This window comes from Ursus arctos, chromosome X (assembly GCF_023065955.2).
Source record: "Ursus arctos isolate Adak ecotype North America chromosome X, UrsArc2.0, whole genome shotgun sequence".
Taxonomy (NCBI): domain Eukaryota; kingdom Metazoa; phylum Chordata; class Mammalia; order Carnivora; family Ursidae; genus Ursus; species Ursus arctos.
Window position 1 is genome coordinate 83,858,293 of NC_079873.1, and position 24,143 is coordinate 83,882,435.

At 46.2% G+C, this 24,143-nt stretch overlaps 1 protein-coding gene and 1 long non-coding RNA gene across 3 annotated transcripts in view; one reads left to right on the forward strand and one right to left on the reverse strand.

Moving 5' to 3' along the window:
• The window catches only part of LOC123002246 (uncharacterized), a 43,040-nt gene extending 41,378 nt beyond the window's left edge, over nucleotides 1–1,662 (reverse strand). Inside the window, exon 1 of the long non-coding RNA XR_006411965.3 lies at nucleotides 1,529–1,662. This is a non-coding gene — a long non-coding RNA (uncharacterized LOC123002246). The remainder of the gene's footprint in view (nucleotides 1–1,528) is intronic.
• PRPS1 (phosphoribosyl pyrophosphate synthetase 1) lies at nucleotides 1,071–22,179 on the forward strand. Of its 2 annotated transcripts, none has more exons than XM_057313530.1 (7): nucleotides 1,071–1,343; nucleotides 12,326–12,509; nucleotides 13,660–13,758; nucleotides 14,825–14,949; nucleotides 17,877–18,050; nucleotides 19,953–20,112; nucleotides 20,765–20,818. In XM_057313530.1, the coding sequence occupies exons 1-7, from the start codon at nucleotides 1,222–1,224 to the stop codon at nucleotides 20,801–20,803; spliced, it is 903 nt and encodes a 300-aa protein (XP_057169513.1). In that variant the 5' UTR covers nucleotides 1,071–1,221; the 3' UTR covers nucleotides 20,804–20,818. The 2 variants fall into 2 exon arrangements, with proteins under 2 accessions (XP_057169513.1, XP_026334585.1); XM_026478800.4 differs by lacking the exon at nucleotides 20,765–20,818 and adding an exon at nucleotides 21,060–22,179 and having other exon boundaries at nucleotides 1,072–1,343.
• Nucleotides 22,180–24,143: the final 1,964 nt, after the last annotated feature.

Consider the following 24,143-nt stretch of genomic DNA (forward strand, 5'->3'; position numbering starts at 1 on the left):
GTCCCTTCTATTTTTACAGCTTGTAGTTATGGTGCTCATAACTAAAATTGTAGGATTCTAAAATTGTATGATTTTTTTCTCTTCTAACCTGTGCTTGGAATATTCTGAATGAAAATGTGGTATAGGGAGGAAGGCTCTCTTTGGTCCCATTAGCCCATGTATCATGATAAAAAAAATTAATAGAACATGGTGTAAAAGGCCACATTGGCAACATGCAGACATGACGCTGAGGCTCACATGAGGCAGAAGACCAAAAAGTCGGTTTTTTGATTCCTTCAGGGCTCTTTATCTGAAGTCCCATACATACACTATATTTTTTCTCCTTTCCAAGGGTTAGATAAATTAGACCTTTATTGCCAGGGTGTTCTGGAAAATGCACACTCCTTCACTTGTTTGAACACACTTGGTCCCATCGTCCAAAACAAAACACAACTCTCTCTTGCTACGGCTCCGGATGACGATGGAGGTGACGTGCCCTCAGTCACTTTCCCCTTGAGGCTAGTCTTCCCGGCAAAGGCAACGCTGCACAGTTGCAGAGGGCAAACACGCCCTTTGGATGCACCTGTGCCACGGCTGTCTCTCGGGGATGTCGACGCGCTTTAAATCAGCCCTGCCCTTATAAAGAGATAAAAATCACGTTCGGAAACATGCAAACTCCTGTTCAGAAATCTCCCCTTCAACCTGACAAACTGGCTGCAATCCCGATAAACAGATTTTCTTAAAAGGAACTGTAAACCAGAGCCAGGCTTACTTTCTGGTGCCAAAGGGGGGAAAAAAGCGTTGTCTGATTTCCCGCTTGCGGGAAAGAGCTGGCACGACGCGTCACCAACGTCCCTCCACCCCCCCAGTCAAGCGCGGTTCGCCTGGCGCTCTCGAGCCAGCGCTCCCCGGCCGCTGAGCTGCAGGGGGCGGGGCGATGCCTTAGCCTCGCCCTTTTCATGGCCTCCAGCCAATACCTGACACCGCTGGAGGCCGGCGGAGCGGCAGCGAGAAACCCGCCCCTCGCTCTCTCTCAGCTAATCGGGACAGCGCGGTGTGGACCGCCCCGCTGACCCCGCCTCCCCAGCGCTGGGCAATTTAGAGCCGCGCGCCGGGCGGGAATGTAAGATGGCGGAGTAGCAACGCGAAGCGCTTAGCACTGAGTCTCTTGGCCGACTTCGGGTCCCGTCTCGGCAGCCGCAGTGATCGCTGAGCGGAGAGTGCCTAGAGTAGTGAGCCAAGATGCCGAATATTAAAATCTTCAGCGGCAGCTCCCACCAGGACTTATCCCAGAAAATTGCTGACCGCCTGGGCCTGGAGCTAGGCAAGGTGGTGACTAAGAAATTCAGCAATCAAGAGACCTGGTAAGGGCGAACTTGGCACCCCGACCGGCCTCACCTGCCGGGGCGGCGGGGGCGACGCTTGGGCGACAGAGGGTAGGGGGATGGGGCCGCCGCGTGAGTTCTGTGCGACCGGGGTGGGGGGCGGGGGAAGGGGAAGGGGCAGCTCTGTGGCGAGCGTGCCCCGCGGGTTGTTTCCGTTATGTTACCTCTCGCGGGAGGGTCACGTTCATTCTCACCGTGCGGTGGGGTGGAGTCAAGATGGAGCAGGAGGCGAAGCTGCTGGGTTTGAAGGCAAGGGCTGGAGGACCCAAGGCTGAAATAGCGGCTGCCTAGAGCGACGAAAAGGGAGAGACGCTTAGCCTCAGCCAAGGGGACACGTGGCTTTGTCGCTTCGCTGTTGAGCCATCCAGCCAGGACTGGGTTCACTTTAACTCCTGGACCAGCTTGCTTGGGAGAACCTTACTGCGTACTGAGCCCTCCTGGTGTTTCTCCAAGATTCTAAGAAGCAGCTTTTCAATTCGAAATGGTGTCGGTCGGGTTTTGCAGTGAGGAAAATTGACATTATGTACTGAGGGCGCCAAAATTATTACTAAGGGCTTCCGTTGGCTTGGCAGGCGTTGGTTTTTCACATCTTTAGCATCACATCTTGAGAAGTGGAGCCGTACTGAAGTTAAATCTAGCTGCTCAAATAAAGTGATGCATCAACTCTGCATCCTGATTGCCAGCATCTCAGCTTGAGCCATCCACAAATTTTGAGGGAACCTTAGTTCTGGAATCCTTGACCTTCCCCAGTGCAGCTACTGGTACAGATAACACAGAAACCTGTTTTTCAGTTAGCAGAGTCTATCCTCAACTTGTCCACTTTTCTTAGCCCACGTGGGGAATTTAGGAAACAGTTTTATTATCCCTGAGTGTTAAGATAATGGAGGAAAGATAATGGAGTGGAAGACCGGAATTGCATAGTGCATTGCAGCTCGAATTTTTTTCATTGCCTTGCTAATTAAACTTGCTCCTTCCCCCCACCTTCCAACTTCCTCCTGCACCTTGGGGGTCATCTTAGAGATAAACTCACCTGATCCTTCCACCTGAATGTAGAATCTTCTGGTTCTGATATTCATACTTTGTGTTTCTTTGCCCTGTTGATCAAATCAGGACAGTGCCCACAATCTCACAGATGCAGTCATCTGTTAAGGAGAAAGTTTACACCAAACCTAGTGATCAGTTGAATTAGTTAAGGTTACTTTCAACGTGTTTTCCTAGATGCCTTTCCTTTTTTCTTTCTTTAGACTTACTACCAAAGTGTAACTCCCCTATCCTTCCTAGACCTGCTGATAAAAGCATTCATGTGTAGTGGACAGCTTCCTTCTGGATGCTTGATTATTGTGCCTCTGGTTGTGATGCAAACGAAAGTGCAAACACAGACACCGTCTGTAACCAGGCAATAGCTTAGTCAGGAGAGGCTGGCCAAGATGCTGTCTTTGGCTGTGACCACACCATTATGACACCAAATTAATAAGACAGTTCAGGATCAGACTTGGCCAGTGGCAGTGTAGGTAGGGGCCAAGAATGATTTTCATTTAGAGGGGTTTTTCTGGCCCTTAGAGAACTGTGGTTGTTAAATCCTTCTCCTACACTTCTAGGAAAAATACAAAGACCTTCTTTTTCTTTGTGCTAACCCTTCACCCTCTGCCTAATGAAATACCCTAGAACCTGAAGCTATACTGGAAGACAGGGAGGGTGAGAACAATTTAGTGTTCTGACTGATCTGAATTCATCAGCAATCCCAGTCTACTTCGGCGAGCAGGCTGGTTTCATTTTTAAACAGCTGGACAATAGCATGCTTGGAAACCCTGGTTAAGATTAAGCCCAACATGGAAAATTGCTGACTGGTTTGGTTTCTCTGTTTCAGGCTTAATCATTAGCTTTTTGGTTCCTTGGATGGTCTGAAATCTTCATAGAACATAATGGAATATGTTACCTATGGAGCTTCCCCATCTTCGCACCCCCCCCTCACCTTTGGCTCTTCTGCACTGTAGAAGTGGTAGCTACTGCCCTGCGTGACTCTTGGGCTCTAAAGGACATGGACAGAGCCTCTCCTCAGTGGGCACTCTGGGGTCATCAGAGGGGGAACGGCAGAGCCCAACTCAAATGATACAGTTTTGCTGTCTGTACAACTTGGCAGAATCTCAGGGGTTGGTGCTCTCTTGAGCATAGTGGCTTTTCTTCTCGAGTCAAAATCATCCATTGCCGTCCGGTTATTTAGGAAACATACATACATCCATGTAGGTGGGTGTATCACACACACACACACACACACACACACACACAGATAGGTAAGAGAGATCAGAAGTTCATGCTCTGGAATCAGAGAACCTGCATTTGAAATCTTTGCTTTTCTTTGCCCCAGTAATATCATCTGTAAAGTGATATCTGCTCATGGAATTACTGTGAAGATGAAATGAGATAGGAGGAAAGGAAAACACTGTCCCACACAGTAAATGCACAGTGAATGTTGGTAAGGAGTGGTAGTGATGATATTGCAGAAAACGTGGAAAATACAGAAAAGGACAAGGGGAAAAAAGATACCCCAAATAATCCTAGCACCCACGATCAACTGTTCACATTTTAATTTCTGACCTTCCAGATGTTTGTGTGTGTTTAAATACTTTTTTCAAAAATGTAAGGTGTTTGGGGTGCCTGGGTGGCTCAGTCGGTTGACTCTTGGTTTTTGGCTCAGGTCATGGTCTCACCGTTGTGTGATCGAGCCCTGCATCAGGCTCTGTGCTCAGTGCGGAGTCTGCTTCAAATTCTCTCTCCCTCTCCCTCATTCTCTGTCTCTCAGATAAATAAATAAAATCTTTTAAAAATGTGAGGTGTTATAGCTTTCATCCTTAGCAATATATTTTGAATAATTTCTCTCCTTAATATTTAGTCTACATGGTTTTAAGTAGCTGTATAGTCTTGTCTTACAGTTTTACCATTATTTTAGATAATCAAGTCCCTGCTAGTAGATATTTCCCATTTTTGACTAATTCTTTTATATGAAAACCTTTGAACATAAATTTCTGACAATTTCCTTAGGACAAATCCCTAGAAGGAGAATTACTAGGTGAAGGGGTATACACCATTTTTCAGGCATTTGGTAACTTGTTGGCAAATTACTCTCTAAAAGAGTTGACCCAATTTCTGCTCTCATCAGCAATAACAATACTAATAGCGATTAATGTATAATGAGTGCTTCAGCTGTGCTAGTTCCTATGTTAAGTACTTTATCCATTTTTAATTCCCTCAACACTGCTGAGAAGTTACTATCCCCATTTTATGGATGAAGGAACTAAGATTCAGAGGTTAAGTAATTTGCCCAACGCTAGGTATTACTGTTTAAATTTTTGCTGATACAGTATCTCATCTGGCTTTTTAAACTTTAGTATATTCAAAAGTTTTTTGTATTTTTTTTATTCTCTTCGATAGCATAAGTACCTTTGGCTTACTTCATTACTCCAGATAGGCTGAGAGGGGGAAGACGAACTTTGGTTGCCTAGGATTTTCCAAAGAACCATATCCCCTGGTTACTTAATCCCTTACATTTTGCACATGCCAATGTCTCCATCTAAATTCTTGAGATTTTCTTAAGAATACTACCCGCCTTCTAGATTTTGCTTCATTTCCTTCTGCGTAGCCTTCCCTGCTAGTTGGATGCCTTTACACCTGCTGCTAAAGGAAAGGTAAAGGAGAAGCTAGTTTTCTCATTGGATGGACATAGCCATTCTGGCCTCGCTAGAAGATTGGGAGAACCATTGGCCCAAAGCCACTTGGAGAACACGCCATTAGCTAGAGGGAGAGAACATGGAGTGTTACCCTTTAAATTGTTAAACCAGGTTTTTCCACCTGATAGATTGCATTAAGAGCAAACAGGTTTTAGGCACAGCTGTTCTGCCATCAATCACTGCCTGATTTACCATCTCTTTAACTTAGAGGAAACCATAAGAAAAATATTAAGATTTTTTGAGGATTCCTTGAACCGTTTCTTGACCAAGCTGTATAATCTGAGTGTAGTTTGCAGGATTTTTAGGCTTTATGAAAGTCTGTACACTATAATTCTACTGGAGGGAAGGATTGATCTTAATTAGTGAGGTCAGTTATGCACAGTAAAATAAGGCAATGTCCTAGTTTACTTGTACCACTTTATTTTGATTGATTGGTTGATTGATTGGAGAGCGGGTGCACAAGAGTGCAGGAGTGGGGAGAGGTGCAGAGGGAGAGAATTCTTCAAGCAGACTCCCCACGGAGTGTGGAGCCCTGATGGAGGACTCGATCTCACAACCTATGAGATCATGACCTGAGCCGAAACCAAGAGTTGGATGCTCAACCGACTGAGCCTCCCAGGCGCCCCTGCACCACTTTATTTTAAATATAATTTAATAAAGAAAATTTTCAAGTTGTTAGATGCATGCCTGGTCATAACACCTTTCTGTGCTTGAGGGTAAGTTTTAGTCATAAATTTGGCTTTGGGAAGTGGCTGAACTGCTGGGTGACTATCATCAGGTGATACAATAACACAAAAATGTTACTAGCAGTTGTGCAGGGTGGTGAGCTGGTGCTTTTATAAAAATTATTTTTCAAACCTTCTGTGATGTTAGAATATAATTTTTAAAAGAATCACCTCTACTAAGGTATTGTTTTCAGCAAATGGTCCCTGATGTTTGCTGGCAGTGATAATTTAATTTTGTAATTAATACCTTATCTGCTTTCAAGAAAGGATTTGAAGTGTGTTTCATGATAGTCACACGTAGAAAAGGTTCATTAAATAGATGGATCAGAAGCCTTCTAGAACAAAGGACTATCGTAATCGTGCCAAGAATTTGGCATAAAGTGATTACTTAAGTCCAATGTTAATTTAACTGTATCCCTTGGCTTCCTGGCAGCCAAAGGGATAAAGGCATATGCAGTGGATTATGTAGTTTTTATTTTCATAAAACTCTTTAGACACCTCCAGGCACAAAATTCTAGGAATTTTATGGGTGGGATCCTTAAATAATGAAACTGAGTATCATAAGGAACAGTGTAAGCGATTTTGTGGGTTTTTTTTTTTTTAAAGATTCATTTATTTCAGAGAGAGAGAATGTGTGCAAGAGAGCCAGTGGGGAGGGAGGGGTGGCAGAGGGAGAGAGAATCTCAAGCAGACTTCCTGCTAAGCATGGACCCCCAGCACGGGCTGGATCCCAGGGCCCCAAGATCGTGACTGGAGCTGAAGTCGAGTCGGAGGCTTAACCAACTGAGCCACCCAGGCGCCCCTTGTGGGTATTTTTTATATTGACTCTGGTAGTCGAGGCATTTGTGAAGAGAGATAAGCCATCATGGTCTAAGGGTGTTGCTTTCTGGTGTTACTTGAAAAAAAGAAAGCTTTGAAATAGAGAATGAGCCCTTCTCTCAATGCTATCTTGGATCAGTTGTTAAACTGTTGTTCCCGAGCTCGTAATCAAACAGCCTGGTTGTGGTTGAGTGACATCTGGACCACAGATGATATTCCGTGTTCTTGACTGAAATGAGAGCCACAGGCCTCCCATAGGAGAAGTAGAGGATACCGTTGACTTTATTGGAAATCTGTGTGCCTGACTTCGGTTTTCCCCCTGGGAAATGGAGATCTTAGTCAAGGAGGTGATGAGGTATGGGGCTCTCACCCTATACCTGGGGGCAGGATTAAAATTTTCTTGAGTTTTGAAGTTGCTCAGATATTCGAAGTACCTGGTCAAGACCCCGGAGTTGTGCACCATAAAACATAGAAGGGGCTCTCGTAGCCTGGAACTCCTCAAAGGGTGGGCAATGTGAGTAAAGGAGATCTGAGAAGTCCCTTTAAACACGACTGCCTCGTACTTGGGCCTGCCCCAGTGAGTACTTCGCAGAACACAGTCTCCTCCGGGGGGTGTTACTCAGCCTTGTCTGCTTGTGATTTTTAATTTTTTAATATTATATTTTATTGATCCCAGCATATCCAAAAATATGATAGTTTTAACACGTAAGTGACAGTAAAATTGAGATACTTTTTTCCTTTTATTTATACCGCCCTCACAAAAGAGTGTGTTTTTTATGCTTCTGGCACATTTCAGTTCAGTTCCTCAGACACACTAGTCACATTTCAAGCACTTGGTAACCACACAAGTTCCGTGACTCCCAGATTGGACAGTGCCATTCTAGGACCTAACACTTTGGAAAACATGGAAGTTGCTCTCCCAGAAAGGCCTCCCTGGCTCCCTCCTGCTTGTCTACTTGAATTGTGAAGAAATTTTGGCGTTGGCATAGTTAAAACGTTGCCCACAGAGTCCATTGCTTTTTAAGGCTGATCTTGGTGACTAATAGGTGTCAGTTCATGGAGCAGCTGGGTTGGTCAGTTGGTGAAGCGTCTGCCTTCGGCTCAGGTCATGATATCGGGGTCCAAGGATCGAGCTCCACATCGGGCTCCCTCCTCATCGGGGAGTTTGCTTCTCCCTCTGCTCCCCCCCCCATTCTCTTTCTCTCAAATAAGATCTTTTTTTTTTTTTTTAACATTTATTTATTTATTTATTTGACAGAGAGACAGCCAGCGAGAGAGGGAACACAAGCAGGGGGAGTGGGAGAGGAAGAAGCAGGCTCATAGCAGAGGAGCCTGATGTGGGACTCGATCCCAGAACACCGGGACCATGCCCTGAGCCGAATGCAGACGCTTAACGACCCACCCAGGCGCCCCTTCTCAAATAAGATCTTAAAATAGATGTCTGTTAAGCTAAACTAGGGTCCACAAAATTGCTATATTGTTCATTAGGTTGCCTCTGTATCAAGATTTCAGGATCCTGCCGTAAAATTCGTTGTAGCCATCCCCATTCTGGTGGGCCCAACAGAAAATGAAAACTGTGTCAGCTGAGTATCTGTGAAAAGGTATGAGCAGATTTCTCAAAATCTTTTAGAGAAACATGTTGGACCCACTTGCCTCTAGTGTGAAGTGAGTTTCTTTGTGAGGGATGATAGAAGCCAGTCTCTTGTGTCACACTGGCCCTGGCTGGCTGGGGATACAGAAGAGCATGACAGATCTGGTCCCCGGCTTCATGGAGCTTAAATTCTCAGGGAAGAGACGGCCCATAAACAAGTGGATAAAAAAATAAAGCGATAACAGGTTAACGGTGAGTGTTGTGAAGGTAATAACGGGAGGGTCACTTTATTGTGGAACATTTGAAACGGAAGTAGAGAGAAGAGTATAATGGTCTCCCCTAGTGTACCCATCACCCGCTCAGGCCAGCACTTGTCAAGTATTGGCTTAATCTTGTTTGATCTATCAATTCCCCTTCCACACACCCCCCACAGTTATTTTGAAGCAAACCTAGATATCATATCCTATCACCCATATGTATTTCAGTAACCACGATACCATTTTCTTGCCTAAAAAAATTAACAGCAGTTTCAATATCAAATACCCAGCTAGTGTTCCAAATTTCCCTGTCTTGTAAATATGGGGGGGGGGGTGTTTGCTTGAACCGGTATGCAAATGAAGCCCATTTGGTGCAATTGGTTGATTTTTTTTTTAAGATTTTTTTTTATTTATTTGACAGAGATAGAGACAGCCAGCGAGAGAGGGAACACAAGCAGGGGGAGTGGGAGAGGAAGAAGCAGGCTCATAGCGGAGGAGCCTGATGTGGGGCTCGATCCCATAACGCCAGGATCACACCCTGAGCCAAAGGCAGACACTCAACCGCTGTGCCACCCAGGCGCCCCAGTTGATTTTTTTTTTAAAGATTTTTTTATTTATTCATTTGAGAGAGAGCAAGAGCGTGAGCATCCAGGAAGAGGGGGAGGGAGAAGCCAACTCCCCACTGAGCAGTGAGCCCAAGGACACGGGACTTGATCCCAGGACCCCTGACACTTAACTGACTGAGCCATCCAGGCGCCCTGGTTGATTTTTTTAAGTCACTTTTAATCTTTTGGTCCTCAGGGAAGGCACTTTTTAAAAAATTAAGATAGAGGAGATATTTTGATTGAAGACCTGAGAAATAAATGAGCTAGTCACAGGAAGAGCATTCCAGGTCATGGGACGAAGTGCAAGGCTGTGATGGGAGGAAGGACGGATTCAGGGAATGTAGAGGCAGACAGACCGTGTGACTGATGCATAGTAACCTAGGGAGAAAATATTTGGAGATGAGCTATTTCTCAAATCAAAAAACCCTGAGTTTTCCCAGATTCCCTCACCGTATTATATAGTTTCTCAGAACGTAATCCAACTGGACGAGGCTCTTTGACTTCATACAGAAACATTTTTGTTTCTGGTCGCACTTTCATGACCTCCGCTTTCACAGAGGGCCGCCGTAGTGGTTTACCCAAGTCCACACAAAGTATAATAATGCCTTTTTTTGTTAAAACCACATTTCGAGGCAGTTGTAGATTCACGTGTGATTGTAGGAAATGATACTGAGAAATCCTGTGTACCTATTTCCCAGTTTTCCCAGTGCTCCCAACCAGAGTTCTTCCAAACTGTAGTTTTCTTGCACAACTGTAGTGTAGTGCAAGAGGCACGATATGGGGGCGCCTGGGTGGCACAGCGGTTAAGCGTCTGCCTTCGGCTCAGGGCGTGATCCCGGCGTTATGGGATCGAGCCCCACATCGGGCTCCTCTGCTATGAGCCTGCTTCTTCCTCTCCCACTTCCCCTGCTGTGTTCCCTCTCTCGCTGGCTGTCTCTCTCTCTGTCAAATAAATAAATAAAATCTTAAAAAAAAAAAAGAGGCACGATATGGCCATAGATGCAGTCATGATACAGAACCATCCTGTCACCACAAGGCTCCTTCCTGTCGTCACCACACCCACACTTCTTCTCCCTCCACGTAGTTTCCTTAGCTTGCCTTTGTCTAGTTTGGGTGTCTCGCTGATACTGGCCTTGTAAAATGTAAAATGCGTTGGAACATACTCCCGCCCCATCTGTGTTCTGGAAAAGATGGCGCACAATTCATGTTCATTCTCCAGATGTTTGGTAGAGCTCTCCAGTGAAGCTGTTTTCTGGTTAGTCTTCCTAGAGGCTTACGAGTTTTTTTCAAATATTTTTCAAGCTTATTCATTTAAGTGATTTCTACACCCAGCATGGGGCTCACTCAAACCCACGACCCCAAGATCAAGAGCAGCTTGCTTCTCCGACTGAGCGAGCCAGGTGCCCCGATGCTTACCAGTTTTTTAATTCCCCTTCCCCCAAGAGCCAGCTTTGGGTTTCACTGGTTTCTCGCTGGTGTTTTCCTGTTTTCGGTTTCACTGACTTCTGCTCTTACGGTTATTTTCTTCTGCTTACTTTGGGTTTATTTTGCCCATTTTCTACTTTTGTCAATATAGGAACTGAGATTATTAATACTAATTTTTTTTTGCCTTTTTAAAGGTTATTTATTTATTTATTTGAGGTAGAGCGAGCATGAGCAGGAGGCAGAGGCAGAGGGAGAAGCAGGCTCCCCGCTGAGCAAGGAGTCCGATGTGAGGGCTCGATCCCAGGACCCTGAGCCATGACCTGAGCCAAAGGCAGATGCTTAACTGACTGAGCCACCCAGGCAGCCCTTATTGATAATTGATTATTGAGAAAATAATGCACTTCTAATGTAAAGATCCCTAGTATAAAATACTTCTTGAATTCAGTGCCTGAAGAAAGTTTATCTCCAGATGTCCCAAACTAATATGTTTTCCTCTTTGTTCTGGCTACCAGGAATCTCAGCCTCCCTGTTCTCACTGGTTTCTGGCTTGATTTTTACCATTTGCTCGTATTTTTCTTGCTTTACAATATAAACTAACCCCATTCTTTTTAAAATCAACTGTTACTTGGACTGGAAAGGAATAAATATTAAATAATTATCTCCTATATCAGCTGCTTCTGGCAGTGGAATTACCTCCGTTTGAAGTTTCGCTCTTAATCAGTAGGAGTTATCAACTATTGTGACCTCCTCCTGATCGATACACGCTACATACTGTGCACACACATCCACAAATAACCCCCGCCTCCCCTCCGGGATTAATTCAGGAAATGATAGTGCTTTGAGGTGTCAATGGAGGTTATGATTTTTTAATCCTAAATTATTCTTGGTAAGGATCCAAGCGTGGATATGAAAACTTCCATTTTATGGTAAAGTATAACCCTACTCCATAATTAACTTCGTGTGAAATATTTTTAAACAAGACTTACCAATTGGACAGAATACAGTTAGCATAAAATGGAGGCAAGGACCACATCTGTTTTCTTCTCCATGTGTCACTGGCACTTAGTGCAGTGACTGGCATACGAACATGGACTATTTGTTCAGTGAAGTGCCAATACGGTAGATGTCCTGGCTCCCGTAGAAGGCATCGTTCTAGAACAGTAGTGATTCATTCCTTACATGATCCTTCTGCTTTTGTTCTGTGTGGATTGGGACAGTCAAGAGATTTTGTATCAAATTTGCATTCACATGTCCTGTTCCTGTATATAGTGAGGTACAGGCAGCTCACCGAAATTATGTTCCAGTTACTCGTAAGTGCTTTAGCCAATCTTCATGCCACGTCACATGTAAAAGCTAATATTTGTACGGCACACTGGAGTAAACTGAGGCAGTGAAGTGCTTCTAGTACAGGGGCTCCTCCAGGGAATCTCCCAAAGTGAGGGGATCAGTGTCCACATGACCCCCACTAGGCTATAACCCATGAACAGCACGGTGGTAGAGAAGATGGACTCATCAGACCTTACCATCTGTAGAAGTGTAGTGTTGTGCTTTAAAATCTCTTGTTTTGGGGCCGCCTGGGTAGCTCAGTCGGTTAAGTGTCTGCCTTGGGCTCAGGTCATGATTCTGGAGTCGGTCCTGTATTGGGCTCCCCACTGAGCGGGGGGGAGTCAGCCTCTCCCTCTGACCCTCCCCCATCTCATGCTCACTCGCTCTCTCACTCGCGCTCTCTCTCTCTCTCAAATAAATAAAATCTTGAAAAAAAATTTTAAATAAAATCTCTTGGTTTTTTTGCTTTCCTTCCTTTCTCGTTGTAGTGTGGAGATTGGAGAAAGCGTACGTGGAGAGGATGTCTACATTGTTCAGAGTGGTTGTGGCGAAATCAATGACAATCTAATGGAGCTTTTGATCATGATCAATGCCTGCAAGATTGCCTCAGCCAGCCGGGTTACTGCAGTCATCCCATGCTTCCCTTATGCCCGACAGGATAAGAAGGATAAGGTGGGAGCAGAATCTCCTTTAAAAAAAACATTTTTTTTTTTATCAGAAGCGGCACTTGCCCAGAGTCACATAAATTCCTTAATCCTCAGACCCATATTTAGAGGGTATATAACTTTTTTTCAAAATCACATTCTCGTCGGTATCACCCAGTGTTCAAAAACAATTGACGTGGGGTTGTTTTTATAAATCAACACACTTGTGGTCTGTATTTGTTCCAGTCGTACATATATGACTTTCAGTTAGCGCAGTGTGACTTTTTGATTGTGTCAGTAGGACTAAGTACCAGCTACTGTGGAGTAGAGTATTTTTCAAACTATGGTGGATCCTCTGGGACCCTCTTGGGGTTCCAGCTGTGACCTCTTCATAAGTCTTGAAGTCGGTTGCATGAGTGCTTAGTCTCATTATACACATACGCATCTCACCCCATGTATCTGGTATATTAGAGGCTAAGGTAATATGCATAAAACTTTGCAGGACTGTTGTAATAATCAGATTTTGCACACAATGTCTGGGCGGAGGCCCAATATTTGTATTCTGAGAGAGTCTGGTGTTCCTACAGAGCGTAAAGGGCAGGGCCTTTGCTGTTCTGTAGTGCGGCAGGTGTATTGGCCTGGGGTTTAAGGAGGTTGAAGTTGCTGGAAAGGTGACCTCCAGATGAGTGGGTGAGTGGTATAATTTACAAAATAAACTACAGTTTCCATTCTGTGGTCTTTAAATTTTGACATGTTAGATGTCATCCAGGGAGTATGTGTCAAAAGAGATTTTAATAATCCTTGAGGAAAAAAATTTTTTTAAGTCTGCCTAGTTTAAATTGAGCGTTGCAACACTCGATAGGCTGAAAATACATACATTAAGTTAGGAAAAGAAAAGGTAGGTAGGTAGTTTTCTTTCTTTCTTTTTTTTTTTTTTTTGTATTTTTCTTTTCTGAAAGCTGTATCCTGATTTGGAAAAGTGATATTCCACTTAATATTTGCACTAGACTGTGATCTACTCGTGAAGTCAACAGCCATGGCACTTTCTATGAATTTCCTGGCAGCACGGTGCCTTAAACATAGTAGGTGCACAATAAAGGAATGCTTCTCGAGCAAATGAATTGTTTCTCAAAATGGCTTTTTGGTTTTTTGTTCTTCTTTCCTCTGCCTCCGTTTAGAGCCGGGCTCCAATCTCAGCCAAGCTGGTGGCAAATATGCTCTCCGTAGCAGGCGCGGATCATATTATCACCATGGACCTGCATGCTTCTCAGATTCAGGTATCTGGAAGCTAAATATTGGGCATTAGAAAGGGGTGGGGGAGGAGAGAGCTGTTAATGCTGGAGACTCCAGAGAAGCAGAAACTTGTCCCAAGTACAGCTCAGAGTACCTAGACATTGACACCACCGTAAGCACCCTCACCTTAAGCATAGTTCCTGATCTTAGTCTTTGGTGTGGTTGGATAAGGGAGGCAGTCTGGAATTCTGAGAGGAGCATAGGCTTGGGTTCAGACCTGGTTTGAATACTGGCTCTGACCCTCAGCAGCTTTGTAACTTTGGGCAGGTTATTTAACTCCTCTGAACACATGCTGCATTGTTATCGTGAGTGCGAAATTTATGGTAGAACGCGTGGCCCGGGACAGGTGCTCAATAAATAGGAACTGTTACTGTCATCATTAAATTGAGAGCCACAGCTGTCGGAACCTACTTTCTAGCAAAAACCCAGAGAAAGGGGAGCAGAATACTACTTTATATTCTGTACTATTTAAAGGGGCTTTCAAATCCTCATTGGAGGCTTGTGGCAATCCAGTGAGGTACCTGGGGTAGGTGATTCAACCCATTTTATAGAAGAGGGACAGATTTGTTGAGAAACACAACTAATCTGTAGCTAGTATTAGAGTTACTCTCTGTGACCATTTATTATAAATACATTCCACTAGGTTTATGTATCAAAGCATCTCTAACCGGTTTAGCGGTTAGCTGTTGCTCCCTAACAAACCAGCCCAACATTTGGTGGCATAAGGCAATATGCCTCACGGGTCCGCACATTGACTGGGTTGTTCTGGTATTGGCTGAACGTGACCGTTCTTCCCAAGGGCTCACTCATGTTCCTGCGGTCAGTTGTGGGTTAGCCGAGGGCAGGCTTTGCCCCTCTTGGCTGGACTGTCCTGTGCCACCCAGGTTTGAGGAAGCCATTTTGAGTCTGTTCCACCGGGCATGCCTTCTAATCAGTCTGAATGTTACAGGAAGGTATTCTTCGGGCAAGTTATTAACCTGTTTGTATTGGTCATTTATAGTGTGGAAGTGTAGAAAAACAAAGCGAAAGTGACTCCGCTTCTTTCTACAGGGCTTTTTTGATATCCCAGTGGACAATTTGTATGCAGAGCCAGCTGTCCTGAAGTGGATAAGAGAGAACATCTCTGAGTGGAGGAACTGTACTATTGTCTCACCCGATGCTGGTGGAGCGAAGAGGTATGGCCGGGAATGCGTATTATTCTCAAAGTACGGGGAAAATCTTTCAGACAGTTGTGTCAGAAAGTGATATTTTTCTCTTTTTTTTAAGATTTTATTTATTTATTTGAGAGCTAGAGATAGTGAGACAGAGCACAGGCGGGGTCGGGGAGAGGGAGAAACAGGCTCCCCGCTGAGCAGAGAGCCTGACCCGGGCCTCGATCCCAGGACCCTCGGATCGTGACCTGAGCCGAAGACAGATGCTTAACCGACTGAGCCCCCCAGGTGCCCCAGAAAGTGATATTTTTCTAGCAGGTGTCCATTTTTAAGTATGGTTGACCCTTGAACAACATGGGGGTTGGGGCACCACCACCACCACCACCACCACCCCCCCCCCCGTGTGGTCAAAAATCCACATAGAACTTTTGACCATACCAAAACTTAACTACTGGTAGCCAACTGTTAACTGGAAGCATACCCAATAACATAAACAGTCGATTAACCATGTTGTATCTTATGTGTATTTTATATACTGTAGTGCGAGAAAGCAAGCTAGAGAAAAGAAAATGTTAGAAAATACATTTACAGTACGGTACTGCATCAAGAAAAATCCGCTCGTAACTGGACCTGCACAGTTCAAGGCCATGTCTTTCAGGGGTCAGCTCTACTTCAGGATGGGTGGAGCCGGGACACGGGCTGGACATAGTTTTACTAACCCTGTTTTACTGGCCTGAGCCACTGCCCGACAGGCAGGACGGCACGAAGGGGTCCTTAAGTAGTTACGGTATTGTAGGCTTGCTGAAGCCCATGAGTCACTTGGCCCCGCAGAGCTAGCCACTGCTGTGAAGCGATCCGGGAACGGTGGGAAATTTGGATTTCTAATGAATGGCACATGCTCTCGAACTACGTGCTAGTAGAGGACAAGTAAGGCTCTTTTCCGTGCCTCCTAATGCTGGTGGTTAGACCGTTTTCATTCTGGCACTAAGACGTTAAGCAGAAAGGAAGATAAAGTGGAGTAACTTTATTTAAAATGAAGACCTTAACATTTTAAACAAACCCGATTGCCAAGGATTGCCAGTTTCGGTGCTTTACAGCTCGTGTGGTGCAGACTAAGAGCTCTTGATTTCCTCAGTGGATCACTCATTAGTAATGCATTCAGAAGGATGACACATGTTCTTCTTGTTGTGGAAATAGAACGAAGAGGCTACAAAACACAGATGATTAGGGAAAGCTAATTCATATCTTTCTAAAGGCCATTCAAACCTTCAATGACTGTTTCTCAACAACCTCATTATTTCAGTAACTTCAACAGAACGGCTAAGCTGAGAGCTTGGGTTCCGTTATCCAGCCAGATGTATGACTTCGTGAGTCCCACGGAATCGCTAGTTATCATCTGTAAAAGCGACCGAGCCTAAAAAGTATCCCCCTAATGGTAGTTGTCAAACTTGTCTTAACTTGTTGGCCAGTGTTTTCCCATCTTGCCGTGGGACTTAGAAAATAGTCGTGTTTGAAATAAATAAACAAGCGTTTCTTTGCAAAGCTGGGTACAGGAAAACTGCCTTCAGTAGGTGACTTATGGCTACCGTACTGTTGTGTGTGTGTGTTGATCATTGTCTCCCAGCAGTGGAGTATTTTCAGAGTGAGTGGCTGTCACTTCTGTCTCGGCAAGGTTTTTGGAGTAGGTGGGAGATCCCTGTGTGCTGGTGACTTGCACAGAGTTCTCTGCTCAAGCGGATAGGGAGTGACTTTTCCCAGCCCTTCTTCTGCTTTGTCGGTCATTGAGTTAGTTGGCCATGGAGTCTGGACGGTCGGGGACGCCTGAGCTAATTGGATCATGTAATTGTCTTGGATAAGTAAACGTTCCAAGCAGATGGGTTATTCTTGATGTCCTCTGCCCCGCTGTAGTCATGGAGAGCCCAGGGTGTGGTTCACCTAGGTCAGGGTCCATATGCCGTCCCGTTGTGGTTCGGATGTTCTGTGTTCGCTATGACAGGGTCATATGTTCTCCCCTATCCAGCACAACCCCAGTCACTTGACCACAGTCACAGCAGAAACCAGATGTGATGCTCTGGTTGGGTCAACGCTGCATTTAAAAAAACAAGACCCAAAGCACAGGCTGCTTCACGTGAGCACAGGGAGGACGGCTCAGCGGAGCAGGAGCTGCACATCACTTCTGCTGAGCAGCATGCTGTCATTTACACTGAATCGATTTCTGGTTGAGTGAATTACATGGGACTTGGTCATCAGAGATCAGTCTTCCTGTCCCACCTTCTAGTGCGGTTTGTATTATTGTGTAATGCAAAATGAGACTGGCGTTTTGACTCGGAGGTACGTCGGGCTGTGCGGCCAGATGTCCAGTTTTCCTGGTTAATTGGTGTAACTTTCTTTCTAGCGCTCCTAAAAGGAACTTCCAAGCTTGGTGTCCAGGTACAGTTGACATTGACAGTTGGTGGAGCACTGAGGGGAGTGTGGTGAGAGCACAGGCATTCTGACTCCTCCCCCGCCAGGTTCAGGCTCACTTCTCACAACATCCGCATGTCAAATTGGGCCAATCTGTGCACTCGCGGCCTTAGTTAATGACGTCTTCTCTCTCTCCCCTTCTGCTGCCAATCTATTAAATGAACGTGCCTTCGCATCCTACTGCTTCCTGGGACTGGTGAGGCATCTGGCTATCCCCTGCTCGCTGTAAACCAGAATTAATTATAATCGAAGTCTGACTAATACGCTCATAAACTGCTCTCAGGATATGGAGGCATTAGTCTATAAAACCCACTTTGTGCCGTTGGCCTCTGAGAAGTCAATCAATGAGAGCTGTGTTCTTCCAGCCCTGGGAACAGTTTGGTTTCAAAGAGTGTTCCCCCCACCCCACTTCCCCACCGGAAAACAAGCCCGTTGTTTAGTCCCTGTCTTTCATCCTTAGGTTTAACTGCGAACACCCTGTTTTGCAGAGTGACCTCCATTGCAGACCGGTTGAATGTGGACTTCGCTCTGATTCACAAGGAACGGAAGAAGGCCAACGAAGTAGACCGCATGGTGCTGGTGGGAGACGTGAAGGACCGGGTGGCCATCCTGGTGGATGACATGGCCGACACCTGTGGCACAATCTGCCACGCGGCCGACAAGTGAGTGCCGAGAGGTGGGGCCGGTGCTTAGAAGGGGAACCAATAGCTGGCTGCCGTCTCAGTGCCTTATGCCTGCGGATTCTTGTGGAAGTGAGTCGAGGGGGATGGTATCTAGCTTTGGGAGTTTTTATTACCTGAGGTTTGAATTGCACAATGCGTACGTTGATGAATATTTTCCTTTTTCCCCAGATCTCCTGAGTTTCATTACGCTAAACCATATAGAGCATAAAATTGGCCGTGCCGACCGTTAGGTGTACGATTAGTGGTATTAGGTACACTGGCAGTGTTGTGCAACTGTCACCACTGTTTTCAAAATGTTTTCACCACTCTTACTCGACTTTTGATATTTTTTTTAAAACAGAGTAGAAATGTATGAGCCTAAAAAGACAGAAATTGGCCCTTCACATGGATTTGAATTGTGTGAGTCCACTTAGATGCATTTTTTTTTTTGGATAAGTACAGTACGGTACTATAAATGTATTTTCCTTATGATTTTCTTTTTTAAGATTTCATTTATTTGAGAGAGAGCACAAGCGAGGGGAGCAGCAGGCAGAGGGAGAGGGTGAAGTATACTCCCCACTGAGCAGGGAGCCCGACGTGGGGCTCGATCCCAGGACCCTGGGATCATGACCTGAGCTGAAGGCAGACACTTAAGCCACTGACAACCAGGCGCCCCTTGCCTGCACTGTTCTAAACTGTGCCTTCACTCTGTTCGCTCTGCTGCTAGTCACCAGTCTCTTACCTCCCCAGTCCATCTCTCTCATAGCCTCCCCACTTGCTAATCTGTCTAAAACTAAGGCAAGAGCCCATTACTCCTCCTTAAGTGGCTCCCCATTGCTTATAATCCACACCACTGTGGAGAGCCTTGTTTCTCCAAATTTTTTCTTAACTTCAGCGTGTCTGTGCCATATACAGAGCCTGGCATATAATAGGGGCTAAGAAAGTATTTGTGGGCTGAGTGATTCCTGATTGGGATCCTGGAACATATATTGATAAAACTCATTTCGTCCTTGTATGATTAAGGTAACCCTGATTGCTTTCACAGGTCAACTCCCTGAAATGTCAGTTCGTTACCATGATAGTTTCTTGTTCCTAGCTTACTCCAGTGCAGGTATCCTCTTTCGGTTTTACGGTGTTGCATCTTTAACATAAGGCTTCCAGGATTACCTTGGAAGACATTTCCAGTTTGGCCAACCAGAAAGGGAAAAGAAGAGCATGGAGAATCACCCATGGAAGATTCTTCTAAGCCCAGCCAGTGGTATACATTGCATCTGCCCACATTCTGATAGCTAGAACTAAGTCACATGGCCACTCCTAACATTGCAAGGGAGGCTGGGAAATGTAGTCCAGCTGTGTGCCCAGGAAAAAAAGGCAGTGGATTTTGTTGAGCATAGCAGTCTGTGCCAGTCTTACTACGTTAATCCAAACCTGTTCAGGTAAGTTCATAGTCCAGTTATTTCTCCTTGCCGTGAACTGAATCGTCTCCCCCTAAAGTTCATACGTTGGAAGTCTTAACCTTCCAGTGATGATATTTGGAGATGGGATCTTTGGGGAAGGTAACTAGGTTTAGATGAGGTCCTGGTGGTGGTGGGGGACCCTCAAAATGGGAATAGTGCCCTTCTAAGAGGAGACACCCGAGAGTTGGTTCCCCCATGCATAGGTGCACACAGAGGTCATGTGAGCGCACAGTGAGATGGCAGCTGCCAACAAGCCAAGAGAAGAGGCGTCAGGATGCCAGCTGCCTTGTCACCACCTTGATCTTGGGGTTCCCAGCCTCCAGAACTGAGAGAGCAAGCTCTAGTTTTTAAGGCACCCAGGCTGACTGATACACTCCTCCCCCCTAAGTCAGATCCTCTAGTGACAACTGAGAGTAATCCAAAGCAACCCTGCTTTTTCCTCTAGACTTCTGTCAGCTGGAGCCACCAGAGTCTACGCAATCTTGACTCATGGGATCTTTTCTGGCCCGGCCATTTCTCGCATTAACAATGCGTGCTTCGAAGCAGTGGTAGTCACCAATACCATACCTCAGGAGGATAAGATGAAGCATTGCTCCAAAATACAGGTGAGGAGGAGATTCTTGGAAAAGGAGACTCTGCAAAGGATTTTCAGGAGGTGGTTGCCTACGTCGAGTTAGGGGTCTGGATTCTGAAGATGTCCTCCTTGCTCTTAAGGGCTTAGTCTGTCATCAGGATCTGTGACCCAAAAGTAAAACAAATAAAAAAGTCACGTGTAAAAATTCAGATTGCAAGGCGAAGCTCTGGAGGATGGAGCATCAGGACTGCAACATTTCAGCAGACTCCCAGTGACGGTGATACACGCTCAGATCTGCAAACCCACTCTTTACATACACTGCGTGTGTGTGTTTCACTCTTAACTGCTGGCCCCTGCAGACACGATGGGAAACCTTTAAACTGGGGGTACACGCCTCAGAATGTCAGTGTCTGTCAGAGCAAGCTCTGGAAAGAGCCAAAGTTAATTACTGAGGGTTCTTGTTCAAATGCAGATCCCTTTGTTGCATCCGAGACCTACAGACCCAGGAGGTCCTGGGACCACTCCTTTAATTCCCCCCAAGTAATTAAGCACTCAGGCTCTAGGGCTGTTCCGCTAAAAGAACAAGGCCTTGCTTCATTACAAACGTGTGCAGTCATCCCTTAGCTCTCTGAGATTCATACGGAGATTGGAGCACCAGTGTCCTTAAGGATTTGTATTTGCAGCTTGAGCACTACCTTGATTTCACTGCTGAGAATCTGTAAGTGTCAGCGCACCACCACGTTGGTGAGTCTGAGTCAGGGGTGTTCCTCCTCGAGCACTTTGGCCCTTTCCCAAGCGCTGATGTTAAAAGTACTATGCAGAAGATAGCTGGGTGCGGCTCATGGTGGGGGGGGGGGGGGACACAGCCCAGTGCAGCAGCTTTCAGGGCAACGCCCGTCGTTAGGCTGCTCAGCAGCGTCAGCAAACGGGTCAGTCATCTGTGAGCTGCTAACCAGATGCTTCTCTCGGCGCCTGCAGGTGATCGACATCTCCATGATCCTGGCAGAAGCCATCAGGAGAACTCACAATGGGGAATCCGTCTCCTACCTGTTCAGCCATGTCCCTCTATAATAGAGTAACTGCTGAGGCTTTTTACAAATAAAGTGAACCCCGCCCCCTTGTTGTCCCTTGGTATTTGATGACAAATTCCGCAGAAGGCCCAGCTTGCTCCGGTGAAGCTTTCTACACCCCTCATCCTCATTGGGTATATTAGCATTTCTCCTAAATGTAGAGAAATACGGATTGAGATGAGTTGCCGGGATTTCCCCTCCCCCCCCCCCCCCGGGCGTTGTCTCACTCTGGCTTGATGCTGTGAGCCCTGCAGCTTTAACTACTGCTGAGCCGCCTGCAGCAAGATTTCAGGCTTTGAAGGGTGTTGTGTAGGGGTGTTTGAATGTGCCCCGGAGAGAGCACAGACTACTTTGCATGTGAATACTTCAGGGTTTCCTTGTTTCAGAACTACTGGCAACAAAGCCACCCCAGTTCCCCTCCACCCCCAACCTGTGACATGCTCTCAAAAGTCTCTTCAAAATGACAGCAAGATCCCTAGGCAGCCCCAGCCCAGCTCAGGCCGCTGAGTCCTGTATAAGCTGGAGCCAGCAGGGCTGCACTCAGTGGGAGCAGCTCTCTGGAGGGGGCGGGGGTGCCTGGGGGGTGGAGGCAGCACATGGGGCAGTGAATGCTTTTTGGGAGGAAAAAGCCTGATCCTTCGCCCCCTGCTTGGGGATTGTGTGGCTTGGATTCTCCTTTGTCCCCATTCCTTTCCATTTGGCTTGACCTTCAGCCATCTTGCCCTTCCCCTGACCAGATGTCCTCCAGGGCACAAATGTTCCTCGTACCACAGTCTTCTGGAAAGCAAAGTCGCTTCCTGCTACATAATCTCTAACACTGACACGGGATTTTTTTTGCCGCAGCGTAATCTTCCTTAGCCTGCTACCACCATGGTAGTAGGTTTTAGGTGGGGTCGTAGTGCCTTTTGATTAATTTAAATATTTCATCTTCCATCTCTTTGGCCTCTCCAGTGACCTGCAGTTTCTGTTAAAAAGACTGATGTTACTGTCTCTCGTAGAGGAAACTATAATAAAGTGTCTGTGTGTGATTGTGGGTCTGTATCGTGTCTGTACTGATCTTTCTGCTCGAGGTTTGGTCTAGGTGTCTTGCTGCCCAGTGATAGCTCTTCCTTCCGTGTCTCCGGACCGTTAGCTGCACTGTTAAGCCAAGAGAAGACCTTGGCCACAGTTCTATTCCACGGTAAGAACTTAAGAAGTCTGGGATTTACCGAGAACTAGATACGGTGGGATTCTGTGCCTTATCCCTGGGTTACAGCACGTGTCAGGCCACTGGATCTCTGGTTCTTATCCCCCGGGCTAGAAATTCAGTACTTTCTTATAGGAAGAGCAGAGTTTCTATAATTTATTCATTGGGAACCAATTTTGCCAAATGCAAAATTCCCTCCATCAGTAGTAGACACACGTGTGGCATTTAATTTCAGGCCTTCTAATTAAAAACCGGGGAAGATAAATGTATACAATTGAAGAATGAATTATAACGCATTCCAAAACATTCAGTGGGGGTTTTGGGTGGTTTTGTTTGTTTTTTTTCTTTCTTTCTTTCTTTCTTTTTTTCTTTTCTTTTTTTTTTTTTGAGCCTCATTAAATAAGGGCGTTCTTTTACTTCGGGAGAAGCCACATGCTTCTGAAGCTTTGCGCAGAGCGCCCCTTTCTCTTTGAAGCCTGGTTCTGCTTTTGTTTGCCTGGGTTGGGCTTTATGTTGAATATTGGGATATCAACTTTACGGTGAGTCTTTTGGGGGAAAAAAAGGGGGGGTGGTGATTCAAAAGGGACTGAGGTGGGCTCTGAAGTGTGTGCCTCTGAGCCGCTAGCCCTCTTTCACCTCATCGGGTCTTTACTCCAGGAGCCGCTGACATGAGACCGTCCCTTAACCTGCCGACCATGCAGTTTCCTGAGGTACTGGATCAGTGGGTCAGGGCTTGCTGTGTCCCAACATTTTGACTCTACTGTGGGCCCCGTTGGGTAATCCAGTTCCTAGAATGAGGTTGTAAGGTCATTCGGGAAAGGCCCTCTTGGTCCCCACCTCTGGCCCCTCTGCCTGGGGGAGGGTTAGTATTCAGTTCCCTGTGACACCCAGGAAGTGCCATAAGCACCTCCGCGGCCACCTCTTTTTTTGCCTCTAGTGGAAGAGCCCCACGTGCCCTGGAAGGCAGGTGATTCGCGACTACGGAACAGCAGCGGGAACAGACCTGGCGGGGTGGGAGGGGGAGGCACCGAAGCCAGAGTGGGCCTGCTCCCGGAATGGCCAGATGACGGCCTCTGAGCGGGAGGCATCCCCAGCTTCTACTCCACGTCCCTCACCTTCCACCCTCTTATCCAGAGGAGGGAGATTCCTTGTCACAACGCTAACCTCACCGAGTCCCCAAGCTAATAATGCCTTTATAAAAGATTCATCTCAAATTGGGGCTGCTGGTCTCCCTGCCAGGCTGGGAATAGAAGCGTTTTCTGCTAAAGAGTTTATTTAACTGAACCGTTAATAGCATGTAGCCCTTGACCTGAGGGTTATTAGGACCATGGAAAAAGCCTGCAGGTAAAAAAAGAAAAATCTGCCCCTCTTAGCAGTCTTGCCTCCTACCATCTCTTACTAGCTCTTGGTTGTGGGGGAGGGGAAGAGGCTTCTGGAAAGGAATCTGGTTATTGGAGGCATCTCCTCCCACAAAGAACTCTGGAAGTGAGGATGAAGGGAAATGGTTCTGCACTGCTGGTGCCCAGCGCTGCCCCCTCCCACCCCTGCACAGACCAAAGACCACTGAGGGAGTAAATGCCCTGTTGGTGAAAATAGCCATTACATTCGGTCAGGAGGGGGAGCCAGCCTCCTACCTTTCAGTCTGCACCTCTAGCCTCCAGCCAGATGCGTCCTCTGGGGATGCCAAAACCCGCCCCACCCCACCCCACCCCCCACCCATCACATGATAACTGAGGTCACCAGAGTCCTCTAGACTGCCCTCAATAGCTGCAAATGGGAGAAGGGAGGATTAGAATTAATACAACC